General features: G+C 34.8%; 1 protein-coding gene across 1 annotated transcript; it reads right to left on the reverse strand.

Annotated features, from left to right (window-relative positions):
- Positions 1–1,140: 1,140 nt before the first annotated feature.
- LOC133301316 (ABC transporter F family member 1-like) lies at positions 1,141–6,829 on the reverse strand. The gene is made up of 6 exons (XM_061500943.1): positions 6,725–6,829; positions 6,343–6,610; positions 4,659–4,732; positions 4,356–4,566; positions 4,031–4,265; positions 1,141–3,276 (listed from the first exon to the last, which is right to left on the reverse strand). Exons 2-6 carry the CDS (start codon positions 6,571–6,573, stop codon positions 2,228–2,230), a joined length of 1,800 nt encoding a protein of 599 aa, XP_061356927.1. The 5' UTR covers positions 6,574–6,610; positions 6,725–6,829; the 3' UTR covers positions 1,141–2,227.
- Positions 6,830–16,127: the final 9,298 nt, after the last annotated feature.

A 16,127-nucleotide genomic window follows, 5' to 3' on the forward strand; every position in this document is an offset into this window, starting at 1 on the left:
TTGCGTTGCATTTTGAGTTCCAACTATTAAATTCGTTAGATTATGGTTACGATTTTATTGAATTTAATATAAACATTTGAGATATCTTATGTTTCTTTACAAAATTTATGGGTACTATAAGTTTAGATTTATTTTTTTGTTAAATTATTGAATATTAAATATAACAGTAAACCCCCTTTTTAGTCCCTAAAAATATCTACGAAGTCCTTTTCAGTCCCTAGCAATAAAAAAGGACCAAATTGGTCCCTGAAAGTACAAGAAAAGGGTCATTCTACATATTTGGGAGTTGACATAAGGACTAACATGGCCCCTTTGTTTGTAATTTCATGGACCAATGTGGTCCTTTTTTATTGCCAGGGACTAAAAAGGACTTCGTAGATATTGACAGGGACTAAAAAGAGTGTGTTTACTCTCAATATAATATACACTACATAAATTAAAATAAAAAATATTATATAATATCAAAACGTGTCCTAACTAACGTGTCAAAATTTAACGTTTTTTAGAATTAACGTGTCAGAATGTCATATCGTATCTCGTGTCGGTGCAACATAACTATTTATTTAAGGGGAGTTTGGAAGGGGAAATGTTTTGATATCCCCATAAAAGTAACAGTGATAATCCTACTTATCCACATATGGTACAAGGTTTCTGAAAAAAAATTCGGAAATTTTATTTTTCCGAAATTTTATTTTGAATTTTTTTTCAAGAATTTGGTGGTATTCTTGGAATCCCATGGGTTGAAAAAATTCATACTTTTTTTGGGGTCAAAATTTCGATAATATTTTGGCCTACCAAATAATATTTTAATAACATTCACGACAAAATGGCTTTCCCACCATATTCTTGAACATTATGGTTCTCCGGTAAAAAAATAAATTATCCTCTACCAAACGTCACCTTAGCTTATTCCAAAGTTCAAAACATTGATATGCTTAATACAAAAATCATAAAACCAATGTTTTAAAACTCGACTCGATCGAGGTACTAGGTCATTGGTTTAACTGAATTTTGAAATAATAAATTAAACTATAAATATTATGTCCAATAAATAAAAGTAATCCGGTGGTAAGCCTTTCAATCCTCAAACAAGGAAACTCAATTTCGAATCTTGTTACTTACAAAATGTATAAATTTTACACAATTTAACATAAAACCAATTTGAACCAATAAGGGCACCAGGTCACCGAAACCCAGGTCAACCCGAGCCAGATTTTGAAACACTACATAAATGATAAAAATAATTTAGACAGTCTAATTTTAAAGAGTCCTAGATTCTGGCAGTAGCTTTGTGCATTGTGAGCCCCTTTTTATTTCCTTTTATATTGTCACAAAAGTAAGAATGACGCTAGCCCTTAAGAGCTTCCTTACCAGTTTTGTACAGATAAATTGGTGTCATGTGCACTTTACTTCCAAAGTAATTCGTATTCTAGAGACTTTGCTCATTTTTATGGAAATATATTAAATACTCGCTTACACGATGGTGATCTTCCAACTTACAAAGAACGTAACCTTCTAGCTATAGAAATGGAGACTCAGTCTACCGCAAAGCACGCTCCGAGCTTCGCCTTCTATCTCTATAATCCCTTTTTCTCCTTTCATTTTCTTCTTGTAGACCTTTGCATGGCCCCGCAGCTTCAGAAGTGTCATTCATGATTGAGCCCCGAAACGGACCACTCTCCTCTCAGCCAACTAATCCGTCCTCATCCTTGCTTATGACCTAAAAAAAAGGAGAAAAAGGGGGGAGGAGGGGGGTAGGAGGAGAAAGAGCTAGGCCCTTAATCATTTGTTAAACATATCTATCACCTACAATTTGTTTCCTTAGACTGGGTACCCTTGATAATTGTAATTGTCTCATGCAACAGTCGCAAAAGAAAGAAACTTACGAAGGGTGAAGAATTATCAGCAACACAGCTAGAGAGGAAACTAATACCGTAAATATAATGCTCTGGTTACAACATACAAAGTATTACATCATATATCCCGTTATCTATCATGCTGGTCAGTAACAGATAATGAAAAACAAAAATATTACCAATCTAACCTGGGTGGAGGACATCTCAGCTCAAAACGATTTCTACACCAATTCCCTGCCATTTAACTCAACTATCATCACCATGAGGGAAATCCACATCAAGCAGCAACACCCACCTAAATTGTAATATAAGTACGTAGATCTTATAGATAGTCCCAGTCCGGCGGAGTCCCACTATGTACTTCAGTCAGATCAACCAGCCTTCGACCTTAGATGCTCCTTGAAATCCATAATGTCACCCTGCCATCTGGTCACAGTTTGATCAGCACACACCCATATCTCATGGGCCACCTGATTTATGAGCCTAAAATCATGGCTAACAAGCACCATGCCACCATCCCATTCATTTAATGCCTCGGCCAATGAGTCAATTGTCTCAATATCCAAATGATTAGTTGGCTCATCTAAAAGTAGCAAGTGAGGCTGTCTATAAGCTAACCATGCAAATATCACACGGCTCCTCTGCCCATCAGATAAATTCTTCATAGGCATCACCTGCGCTTTACCTGACAGTCCAAACTTCCCAATAGCAGCTCTCATCTTCTCTTCCTCATTTCCAGGGTATTCTTTTGTCATAAACTGGAGAGCAGACAATTCCAAGTCTAGCTTTTCAGCCAAGTGCTGGTGAAATTGTGCAATTCTAAGGTGATTATGGCGTCGAACCATGCCGTCTATAGGAACCAAATCACCTGTCATTAGCTTTAGAAACGTACTCTTCCCAGCTCCATTGGGTCCAACAAGAGCAATCCTAGAGTCCAAATCAACCCCAAAGTCAATGTTCTTGTAGATGAGATTATCGGGAGTGTAACCAAATGTCACCTCAACAAACTGGAGGACAGGCGGGGGAAGTTTTCCCACATCAACAAAGCGGAATACCAAAACTTTGTCTCTTGCCACCTTCTCTGTAAGTCCACCCCGCTCCATCTTTGCAAGAGTTTTCTCTTTACTCTGAGCTTGGCGAGCTAGTTTTGCTGATCCATGGCCAAATCGGGCAATGTATTCCTTCATTGAGGCAATCTGCTCCTGCTCCCATTTGTACTGCTTCATCTGGTTCTCTTCCAGTTCAGCACGTGTCTGAACATACTGATCATAATTACCAGTATAGGGCTTCAGCTTTTTGTTTTGCATGTGGATGATATTTGTGCAGACACCATTAAGGAAATCTTGGGAGTGTGAAACCACAACTAGAATACGATCAAACTTCTTCAAATTCTCCTCCAGCCACACACAAGCTTCCAAATCTGCAAACAGATTTAAAAAATGATGAATCCAGAGTGATTCCAGGACCAATGTTAGAACATATACATGGATTTTTCCCAAAATAAAAATAAAAATGCAAGAACACCATGCAGATATCAAATAGAAACATAGAAAAGAAATAAATTTAATTTAATCTGACTGCATAACAAGTAACACCCATAAATGCCTGAGTTCAGATTGAATCAGTTACATTAGGAGAAATGCAACCACCATAAAATGAGATGATAATGCAGAGACAGTATGCAAAGGGAGGCGGGCTGGGAAGGGGATGGATGAGGATTTCTCCATATGATATAACAACTTAACAAGAAAAATCAGTGCAAAATGATTGAGAATTACAAGATGCAAATCATGGGTCTGGCATTCACAGCCCAACCATATTGATATAAAGCATCTAAAGATATATTATACTATACTGAGGCAGTCCCACCATGGCAATCCTTTTCCAAAGCACACACCAACGGAAGGTTGCTCTAAAAACTACACCCAGAGGCCTACCTAATGGATAAACCAGAAGGATTCAATAATAATCACTTTATTTAATAGACATAATGAACAATTCAAACAACAGATAAAGAATCTGCAAGACCTTCAATTTAAAATCACAACTCACAAGTGAGTCAGCAAAGAAAATCATCACATGAAAATCAATGCACAGAACATGACAAGGTAATAATAACTGTTCGACCACAACTAAATGGTGGGGGGGATTTTTTTCTCAGGAAGGAGGGATACCGAGGTGATTGGTTGGTTCATCAAGTAAAAGAATAGTCGGGTTCATAAAAAGAGCGCGTGCTAAAGCAATCCTCATTCTCCAGCCACCAGAAAAATCATGTGTCTTCTTTGCCTGCATCTGCTTGTTGAAACCAAGACCAAATAAGATTTCTGCAGCACGCTTTTCTGCAGTTGATGCATCCATGGCTTCCAATCGTTCATAAATACGTTCAAGAGCTTCACCACCCCCATCATCCTGGAAAAAAAATTAATCACTGTGAGCCAGTCATCCAAAAACATAAAACAATAGGGGGGGAATTCAGATGCCATATTTACTCAAACACACCTGTGCTGCCAAAGCTTCAGCTTCTTTCTCCAATCTCAACCTTTCCTCATCACAGCATATGACAGCCTCCAATGCAGACATGTCAGAGGCTTCAATTTCCCTGCTAAGGTGATAAATATCCATGTGGTCTGGAATAGGAAGCTCTCGGCAACCTATTGCAGTAAGCAGGGTAGATTTTCCACAACCATTTAATCCAAGCAAACCATAACGTCTGAAAGGAATTTAAAGTAAGTAAAATCAACAACAAATCATGGTTATAAATGATAGTATCCGATACTGAACAATTGGGTAAGAATGACAAACCTCCCATAATTTAGCTCCAATTCAGAATCAACAATGAGATCATGTCCATGGAAAGTAACTGAGAGAGATTCTATCTGTAATTACAATGTAAACAAATACATCAATACAGCACTGATCATTTTAAATGCATTAACAATTAGCTATACTTAATATGGCAGAAATGTACCTTTATTGCACAATATTACAATACTATGTCCAAAGAATTCTTAATATGTACCCAAAAAAAAAAAAAAAAGAATTCTTAATAGGTGAGTAATTGGTTACATTAACAAAGGAGAACCAAGTTATTGACCTTGACAACATGGAAGAATGCCAATGCTATAGACCAAATGCTTGTCTACTTGGCTAGGCACTCAAATACACACAACAACGCTTGCAACATTAAGCTAGAAATAAGACTAGCTAATCTGGGAATGTTTACCACATTTTTAGAAAACTTTTATAAATTCCAGCTGCAGAAAGAAAACCTGGATTAATAATTAATGAAGGACCCAGATACATTATCCCCTACTTTTCTTTTTCCAGAGGGAGCATGCAATATACGGACACCAAGGATATCAATTGTGGCGCTTTTGCACGCAATTCTACTTTAGTCAGATTGCGGACGTTCGCAGCATCTGGCCGCATCCCAACGCGAGAGGTAGGAGTTGCGGCCATTGCAGACACAATTGCAGTTGTTGCAGACCCAATTATTACATGTATGCCCCTGTTTTAAATTTCTACCACTTTTGGATTTTTTTGTCTTTTTACCGGGTTTTATGAAACCCTCAACCCTCTCTCTCCACTCTCTCAATCCTGACTCTCCCTCACGTCTCTCATTCTCTCATCTCTGCAAAGCATCTCTTTCACTCTCCTCTGTTCTCCGACTAGTCTGTCTGTTCTCTCTCTCTCTCTCTACTAACAGAAGAACTAGTACTCATCTCTCTTCTCTGTTCTTTTGTTTTTTTTTTGGGTGTCAAATACCCATTATGAGTTATTTCTCTATTTTTGTTCCAACTTTTCAAATACCCATTCTGCTTTTGTTTCTATTTTATACCCATTATGTTTCTGTCACTATGTCAAAATCATGCTTGCACTGTCAAAGTTATACCCATCCTGTTGCTGTTTCTATATTATATTTATACCCACTCTGTTTCTGTTTCAAATTTTGTCTCTATATCACACTTGTTCAAATACTAATATTTCTCTATATTATAGATATGACTTCAAAACTTGTTCTGTCAAGATTTTGTATGCATATTAAAGTGATTATAAGCAATTGACAATACTTAGATATCCTTATTTGTTTTGGAGTGATAGTGATTATATATTTTTCTATGAATGTCTTTATTTTTAAGCATTTATATGTGTGGTTGGTATATTTAGATTTTATTCTGCTATACCGCAACCCACTATAGCTCTGCAGCATTTACGGGGTCGGCCGCACTATGACGCACACAAAAGTAAGCCAGAATATTTTCAATTAAAGAACCAAGGCAGAAATTCGCTTAACCAAAAAGAAAGATCATTCAGCTAAACTATTAATTGAACTTCAAAAAAAAAAAAAAAAAAAAAAATCAATCTAAACTCAGGTGATGGAATAGAGATTATGCCATTCATAACAACGTATCATTATCAGCATGTTTCAATTACACGCATCATGATGATGATGATGATGATGATGGACGTGTAATACGTTACTCACCCGAATATCCCTGGAAAGAGGATGGGAGCAGAGGACACCGGTGCATGTCCGATCGGATATCTGAATATCACCAATTCCGTTGGCGAGCTTGTCGGCTGCCTTCTCCGACGCCGTTTTTGATGAAGCGGCAGTAGCAGCGGCAGCGACGGCGGCAGGTACCTTGCCTCCTCTCTTGGCTGCCGCCGCCGCCTTCTTCTGAGCAGCCTTCTTCTTGCTAGCGTCAGACACCATCTTCAATCTTCAATCTTCAATCTTCAATCTATAGTCTCTGCATAGCAACAACAACCAACTCCACTCATCAATCAACTATGAATCAAACAAAAACATATATATATAAAAACACGAAAAAAAGAAGGAAAAATCAAAGGCATGAAATGGAAACCTTGGATAGTTGATAAGAGAAGAAGATAGAGATCTAAAGTCCTCTACTGAATCAGCGATACCGTGAGAGAGTAGAACCTGAGCGAGGGCTTAGGGTTCGAGTTTTCGTCAAGAGTTGAGTAGAGGTGAGGTTTTGGAATATATAGAGCTGTGGGCATCCACGTGTCACGGAGTTAGTTACTTTAAAGTCCCATCCACGTGTCACGGAGTTAGTTACTTTAAAATCCGCTTGGTTTGAAATAATAATAGAATAGAGATTTTAGTAGAATGTTGTAGAGAACTACGAGTTGTTTTTTTATAGTTTGACTTGTTTGAATTCCTCATTAATTTATTTGATTTTAGTATCGATCATGATTAATGCTGTGGTTTGGAATTTTTTTGAAAATTAAATAAATATAATTATGAGAATCGCTTACTAATGTCAGGAATTAGATGGGAAGCTGCGGCTGCAGTTGCCTTGTAAACAAATAATTATCCAAAAGTTTAAATTGATAAATGATCATCACATTAATTATTTTAATAAAATATTTTTAATACATTCTCTCATGCAAAAAAATATTTGATTTGAAGGGTGAATATTGCACAAATCTATACTTTTGATTTTGTCTTATGCTATTTTCAACTTTCTTTTTTATTTTATTAAAAAAATAGGACAATAAAGTTCAAATTCGTAATCACTTTGTCATTGATAACCATGTACCATTTTATAGTTTTCATATTTGTCTATGGTTTCAATTCCAATTTTACAAGAATAGTAAATGGAACATGTTGGAACCATTTGGTAACTACTAATTTACGATTGAAACTGTAGCAATATAATTGTTGAAACATAGAAGATATTGAAGGGGAGAAGAGAAGAAAAAGGAGATACGAGAAGGGAGAAAAAATTACAAAGAGAATTTATACTCATATTCTATTATAATAGAATTTGCTTACGGAATTGGTAATTGACTTGTTGCTTTGCCACGAAGAGCCAAAATTTCATTGGAACAACTTCACACACCTTTTCTAATGTTGAATTCCAACCAGTAAGAGCGTTTGGTACAGGAGAAATTTTTATTTGTCTGGGAATCTCAATTTTCAAAAATATGATTTTTACATTCAGTATATGATAATATTCAGAAATTTAAAATTTAGAAAGATTCAGTTTCTCGGGAATCCGGCCAAATGCCGTGTAGCAAACGCCCTAAGTGTAAAAAATCCTCCAATTATTGGATGAGTCCAAAATGTCTGCCCCATTTCAAAATTCTTTTGTGTTTGTCAAACATATCATGTCGTGTCATCAAAATTATTTTTGCTAGGAAGAATCGCAAGAACCTCAACATAACATGCCCTGTCATAGCTACAAACATTATTTGAATTGGCTTGCCCTTACCCTTCCTTTCCTTTTCATGAAATACATTTCTATGCTTGATTCTCCAGTCCCTATTATATAATTGATAAAATGATGATTTTGAAAAGGTATGTGCTAAGGTTATTAATATCACTAAAGTATATTACTGCAAACTTGGTAATGGTAGATTGGTAGATAGAAACACTGGATGGATTGTTGCAACATCATCGACGGTAGAACACGCACCTAAAATCTTTTAAGAACCAAACCAAGTTTAGGATTGTTTTTAAGGTTCTTAAGAAAGATGGAGTTGGACTCATCCTTGTTGATAAATGTTGAAACTTGACAATCACACAAATCATAAATGAAAAAAGAATGAGAGAGAATACACACAACGATTTACCTAATTCACCCAATTTAGGTTATATTCAGCTTATATGTACTATATTCACCTCATCGTCACTCATTTACAAGTAGAATATAAATAAGATTAGAAAATCTAACAGTAACTAGCCTCTACGGGCCTAGAGGAGCTACCCTACCCATTTACCTGAGAGCGAGACCCCAGTTGCTTTTTTGTTAATCCCGACAACAAATACTCTCGTCAGCATGCAAAATATGAGCTATACCCAACAATAAATATGCATATAATGGAAATAATTTATTCTAATCCATGATTATTGATGCTAGCGGGGCCCATATACTGCAAAACAAGGACACGCGAAATTTTTTAAAATTTGCGTGTCGGACACGGGTCCGACATGGACACGTTCCGACACGCTCGGACACGTGTCCGACACGCGGTCAACATTTGGGAACACGCAGTCAACTCTCTGACACGTGGTCAATATTTGGGGACACGCGATCAACATCTGGGGACACGCTCGGACACGTTTTTTTTTTAAATCTTAAATTTTTTTTAAATAAGAGAGGATGATCTTCTTCACGACGCCATGGCTCAGAGATCCACCTTTTCCCATTGTCGGAGAAAGAAAGAAAGAGGGTGAGTGAGTGAGGCACTGCCACACAAGAACAGAACAAGTAGAAGAAGAAAGGGTCAGGTCACAGAGAGAGAAAAGAGAGAAAGACAAGTGCCACCTCTCCAAATTTTGATGTGGTAATTAACACTAAAAGTGAGAAAAAAAATATACAATCGGGGAAGGTAGCTTTCATGTAATTTATTCTCTATTTTTTTTTTTGTTAACTAAATATAAAAGAAATAATTTATAAATAAATTTTTTCTGTTATAAAATTTGACATTAAAAATTAACAATACGAAAAATTATTTATATTTATGTTATAAAATTTAAATATTTGATTAGTTATATGACTTATTATGGACTCTTATATGTATTAAATATAAATTATATTATATATATTAAAAATTATATTTAATATCAAAACGTGTCCCAACAAGTCAAAATATGATATTTTTTAAAATTAATGTGTCGGCGTGTCGTGTCGTATCGTGTCCCGTGTCCGTGTCCATGTCCATATATGATAGCCCATATATACATGATTTTCTTTTGGGGTTGGATACTCACTGTTTATTTTTCTGCCTGTTTTAATCAAAGCAGTCGGAGTTTCTATTTTATTTTATTTTTGGAGATTAGAGTTTCTATTTCTTTTGTAAAGAAACGAAAGTAATGTCTATCAAAAAAAAAAAAAAACGAAAGTAATAACTTTTTTATAGGGAGGCCATCTTCATTTTTCTTTTTAACTTTTATTTTCTTTCTTTCTATCGTCTAATATGGAAGCAAGACTTATATCCGCTTCTCAAATATCAATGACTCAAAGCCATTATTATTTTCAAAATTCTAATTTACTTCAAATTATTTGTTTTTAAATTTTTTTAAAAAAATATTAATTTTTAATTGATATATGATATTATGATTACTTTTTTTATGTCTATTCTACGTATTAATCTCTAACACTGTTAGATTAGAATTTCAACTAATTTTATCATTTTTTCTTAATATATTTGTTAAGTAGAATATAAAAATATATTAGTAGAGTAAAATGATAATTTAAATAAACATCTTTTTTGAAAAATTAAAAATATTAAACACTTTTTTAATTTTTATATAAAGATTCTGAAATATTATTTACTTTAAAATAAAAAAATAACAATTCACAAATTTTTCAACTAAAAAAAACTACGTAAGGACTTTTTTGCCATGTTATGATCGATATGTAGTGGTCGTAGGAAATTGCACTTCGAGACCCGTAACCATACTTACTGCTAATTGCTTAATCGCATATCCGTCTCATGGAGCAGTTTGGTTTTGAACAGTTTGCTTAATCGCAGTTGATAACCTAATCGATTTTAAATAGTTTGATTTTCAAACCAATCCGATTTTTTTTTACCCAAACCGGCTTTAAAATTGGTTTATGATTAATAATCGATTTTGGTTTAAAATTGGTTTTTAACCATTTTGATTTAAAATTAATTTTTAACCGGTTTTAATTCAAAATTGATTTTAAGTCAAAATCGATTATGAATTATAAATCAGTTATCAAGTTCAAAACCAGTTTTTGATGAGTTGTGCTATTTTATTTTTGAAATAAAATAAAAAATATTTTTATTTCTTTTGCACAAAATTTTTGAAGTAAAACTATTATTTCAAAAAGATATCTTTAAGTTTGGTTTTGCTCCTTAAAAAAATATTATGTTTAATTTAAGAGTTTAATATTTCTATTAAAGAAAAATTTATCTCAATTACATGATTTTAATACAATCTCAAAATAAATAAAAAATATACAAAATATCTTTCCCCAACATCAAAATGATATAATGAACAAGAAAAATATTAAAGCCTTTTTTTATTTCAACTACCTCAAGGCTAAAATCAACGCCTTCGGGAGCACTGCTGCAATTCTGAAACCTTAAACATTGTCTTTTTCGATTCATAAATGATACCTAGAACATTATCGATGAGTTTTTGGCAATGGATAACTCTTGTCAGTCACACTAGGATTGGGGTTGAGTGTAAGGTATAACAACACTCAATCGTACGACATCCTTCGGATAAGAAAGAGGAATGAGGTCACTGAGCAAACTCGGATTTGGGTGTAAGGTAAGAAAAATTGTTAAAGACAAAAAAAAATGACTGGATTTGGTTATCCAGCATATCCAAATTATTTGATAAATAAATATTCAAACCATAATTAAGAAGTGGATAGTTTTTTTGAACTGTTTAAAAAAAATCGATTTTTTTTATTGGTTTGGTTCAGTTTTTAAAATGGTTTGGATCGTTTGGACATTATGCACATCCCTATCCGTCTTATCATTAATCATCAATAAACCAATTATAATTATGACTTGTAAGGTTGTAAGAGATCCTCTGGTTCAAAAAATACATGAAATAACTTAACAGGAAAAAATGGGGAAATGAAAATGTCTAAATCCTCGTAATTATTTTAATAGATCTCTTAATAAAAATTATTAAATATTTTTTGAATTAGAATAAATAGGTAATTGGTCCTAATTTGATGCCTCAAGTTTTACAAAGCAATTGGATACTGCTTTTCTTAAACTAAGAACCAATAAATGAATAGGCCATACTCTGCAGCATGACAAAACTTAAGTGAATATTCATTATCCATTACATTAAGGGTTTTGCAAATGTCCTGTAACAGGAACATTCATATATCATGTCACTGAAATAAGTTTTTGTGGGACCCGCTAAATAATAGAAAAAATAAATAAATAAAAAACATTGCACGGAAACCAATCTGAGTGCAGGAGCTAAACAAAATTTTCTGTAACATAACTTTTGGTTTTCCCTTACATTAAACCAATTGAAGGCAAAAATTGTCTTCTATCCTAAGGACAGATATATTTAGTTAAAAGATTAGTAAATTACTCTCGGATCAAAGTGTTCTCTCAGATATGTATGGATTAGATATCTTAGAATATGGCAGATTATTGTGCACGAATAATAATAGCTTTTGCCAAAAGGGTGGTATGTTTGCATAGTTACAACATAACAATAAAGAGGGGAAAAATGTCATACCTGTAGGCTTTAACTCTTATTTATAAGATTTACCTATGTGTATTGGAATTATATATGAACCTATAGTGCCTCCTCTAGGGAGCCCAACCATAAGTTTAATGTTGTCGCATTAGGATTAACATCTTAGATTGATACTTTTTTTTAGTTATATTAGTTTCCTCTTTCTATTTCCATTATCAGGCTTCTCATTATATGGGCCTCTTGTACGATTTCATAACAGTTGGTAATGCTCGTGTATGTAAAAATATTAAATAAAATCAGACAAAAGGAAGAAACTGGGTGGATGAATCCAAAATAGAAACAAAAATAAACAAGAACCTATTATACAAGAACAACACGGGGAATGTAAATAAATGCAGAAAATTGGAGCCCATCGAAGTTGTTTTCTTAAAGTGAATTTGCCTTATCCACTGGTGTCAAAGAGCAGTGGATAATTTCCCCCAAGGTTGAACGAATTTGTCTAGAGAGTGATAGCACTATCGTTCAAGAGCTTTATTGGACTCAATTTAATGCTTGGAAAAATTCGCACAACTAATGAAATGATGTACAAATTTTTGGGCAAAATGTTGATATGGGATCAAAAATTAAGTAAACTTTTTGAAGTCATCGGCGCTATTTATAAAATATTGGACGGTCGTTGGGAAAGCACCGGTTCAACGGCGAAACGACACCAACAAATGTTGTGTCTGGTCGGTGAATAAATCTTTGGTACTACTGTTGTACCTAGATTAAGTGCATCTCATCAATGAAAGCATTACACATCAGAGGAGAGAAAAAAAATTTGACAGAAAAAAAATAATTTTAACTGACATGTAATATTTTCATTGGTGGGATACACTGAATCTATGGTACAACAGTAGTACCAAAGATTTATTCCTGGTCGGTTCTGAAATTGGACTGACAAACAGAAGCGTCCTATCGGTTTGAGGAACGACAAAAAGTTGCGATGGTTTGAGGGAAAACCGTTGAGACAGTTAAGAACAAGTTTGAAATTTTTGAAATAAGGTTGGGGCATTTCAAATAAAAATGAAAATAATTTTGAATAAAAAATTATTCCCACGAGCACAACAGCCAACTGTGTCGTGCCGAGTTGGCCGACAGCAATGCGCACATGTGTGGTGAATCAAGTAACTTCTACATTTTTTTGAACAACACAAAATATAGAATAAACTCACAAATATAGGGGAAATCAAGGGGAGTGAGACTAGGTTTTATAAAGCCTTATCCTCCTCTCTTTTCCTCCTATGTGAAACTACTTAAATCCCCACTTCCTATATCCCCTTTATTTCTTGCATTTTCACTTCTTATTCATCACCCATACTTTTGTTTGTGTATAAAAGGAGGGAGGGGATAAAGTTTGACGGAGTATGGTGTTTCAGGTATGACCCCGGATCCCAATACTGGGCTCGGGTCCATGATGGGCTTCTCACCTGGGGAAGACCTCTCTGGCTAGGGCTTCAGCCCTTCAACCCGGGTCATGGCTCTACACCAACGATCCTCCTCCTATTCTCTGATACTCTTGATTACCCTATGGGAAAGTGCTCTAAGGTCATGATTCCCACAATAACTGCTCCCACAAGCCTATATAAATACATGTACAGTACAGATCTGGATAAATATTATATAAATACAAGGCCCAAATCAAAAGCCTTCACAATGAAGCAAAGCCTTAGTCCAAGAAGGCTGCAAGCTCCATAATATTAAAAGCACCATGACATACAACAAACTCCACAAGCTGCTATCTCATCTATAACAGTAAGCTCCATGACAATCATCAAGCTGCATAAATTAATGGCCTTATCTCATTAAGCTCCTCAACATTAAACATAGCAGCTCTAGTACTTTGGCACCAAGACAAGCAAACTGCATCTTATCTCAGCCACCCACAAGAACCAATAGAAAGGAACCTTTGCCTTCACCATGAAGAAAGGCACCCTCCAAGCTGAACATCTCTCCACTATAAATACATGTATCAACACTAAGGTACATCATCTTCTTTTACATAAAAAAATCTACTTGAACCATAACTGACTTAAGCGTCGGAGTGTCTTGCAGGTACACCCCCCATCGCATTCCATAGAAGACCCATAGGATAAAGCGGCCCAACTGCAAGATGCTCTGACCCAAGGCGGTTCCAGACTGTGTAGAGGAATATCACATGATCGTCCCAGTCAGAGGCGGATCCAGGTACATGAGAAGGGGGCAAGTGCCCACCCTTAAAATATGATGTAAAAATACAAAAATACCCTTACCTTAAAATTCAATTTTTTCCAATTTAATTTCGAGGTAGGATATTATAACAACCAATTAGGGTTACTACCAATATTACTATCAATCAATTTCACCGTTAGATCGATTATGTTGATCCAACGGTTATATTAATTTTCATCTTTGTATGGTTATGATTCCCCATATTTAATGCATTTTATTTATTTTCACCTTTGTATGGTTATGATTTCTCATATTTAATGATTTTACGTTAAATATGGGGATCATTACCTTACAAAGATGAAAATGAATATAACCGTTGGATCAACATAATCGATCTAACGGTGAAATTGATTGGTAGTAACCCTAGTTGGTTGTTACAATATCCTACCCCTTTAATTAATTTAACTCCTATTTTATTTTCCCGTAAGTTTTGTCTCTTCCACCTTCATTATCAAAACCTAATCTAGATCTAGATATAAACCAGACTCAGCCAGTCGGCACCTGCTCGCAAATCGCGTTCCAGACCAGACCTAGATCTATATGTACTTGCACTTATTGAGTGCCCACCTTTCATTAATTTTCTGGATCCGCCACCGGTCCAGTTATAAAAACTTGTTCTGATCAAGTACCAAACCTATATAAATACATGCTCCCACAACCCTTTCAAGTCTCAAAGCTCTTACCATTCCCAGAATTCACGCACACATCCTTTTGTTGTTTATCCATCGGACTTTGACTAGAGATGCTAGACCCACGATTGTTAGTTGTCTCTTCCACTTGCTTCGCATATACAATTACTAGCGCCCTTGCTGGACATTGGTGTTCACGTCCAAACATATGGTATCCTAACCAAATTAGTAAACATTTGGCACCGAGGCGGTCAGCTAACTGAATAAATCCTTAGCCCCATCCAATCGTTCTCGGAATTTACACATGAAAAAAAAAAAAAGGGACTATTTGAGTGAAGTCGCATATCCTTTATTTGTGGTCCCTTTTGGATGAATCCTTGCCATCATTGTGAGCGATGTGTGCATTACTCCTTGATATACTAGTAGCATATAAAAGGTCGCCGAAGACTTCATTGCTCCCAAATAATTGGTTGCACATATTACTTAGGCAAGTGGCCATCAAAGAAGAGAAACTGTAAAGGGCCCTATCTTGGTATATTCTGTGCTTCTGATTATTTGTTCTTTGACCCCCTTTCTTATATGCACTCCTTGGTTATCTTCACATGATTTTGAACTCATGCAATCATCACGTCTAGAGCTAAACAAGGAAAGAGTCTAAGAAATAACTCCTTTAACCACATGGATACGGAATCTTAAAATTGCCTACGCTTTTATTTTTATGGATATACAAAAAAGCACACCTACTTGAAAATACACTTTAATAAAAAGCTGTAATTGATTATATGAAATTTCATACTAACTCTATTATATAGGAGGGTTCTTTTGACTCTAAAGTAACATATAAAAGTTTTATTCCTCATTTCAGTCATTGATGGACGAAAATCAATGATTATCATTTTTAATGTAATTTATAATTAATTAATCAGTATGACTTCCTAAACTATAACCATTAAATGAGCGAAAATCAACGATTAAAATAAAAAATAACACTTGTATTATATAATATGAGCCTGCTTTTTATTAGCAAAATCCATCTTATACTTAGACGGATGTTAAAAAATGTGTTAAAGTTTTTCTTTACCATAAAATCAGAAAAGAAAAGAGGGAAAGGAGTGCAGAATGTTAGCGCCATTGTTTATTTTATTTTATTTTTCATTATCAAATTCGTTTGGATAATTAGACTTTTGAACGTGTTCGTGTTGATTTATTTGGCTT

This window comes from Gastrolobium bilobum, unplaced genomic scaffold (genome assembly GCF_033153095.1).
Source record: "Gastrolobium bilobum isolate Gb01-03AN ecotype WA unplaced genomic scaffold, APGP_CSIRO_Gbil_v1 utg12879, whole genome shotgun sequence".
NCBI lineage: Eukaryota > Viridiplantae > Streptophyta > Magnoliopsida > Fabales > Fabaceae > Gastrolobium > Gastrolobium bilobum.

Bases quoted from the DNA above. Each gene is read 5' to 3' on its own strand.
- LOC133301316 (XM_061500943.1), bottom strand. From the start codon at position 6,573: ATGGTGTCTGACGCTAGCAAGAAGAAGGCTGCTCAGAAGAAGGCGGCG. The intron at 4,733-6,342 runs GTGAGTAACGTA...TTGTAATTACAG, and splicing joins CTCTTTCCAGGGATATTCGG to ATAGAATCTCTCTCAGTTAC. The intron at 3,277-4,030 runs GTATCCCTCCTT...ATCTGTTTGCAG, and splicing joins TGAACCAACCAATCACCTCG to ATTTGGAAGCTTGTGTGTGG.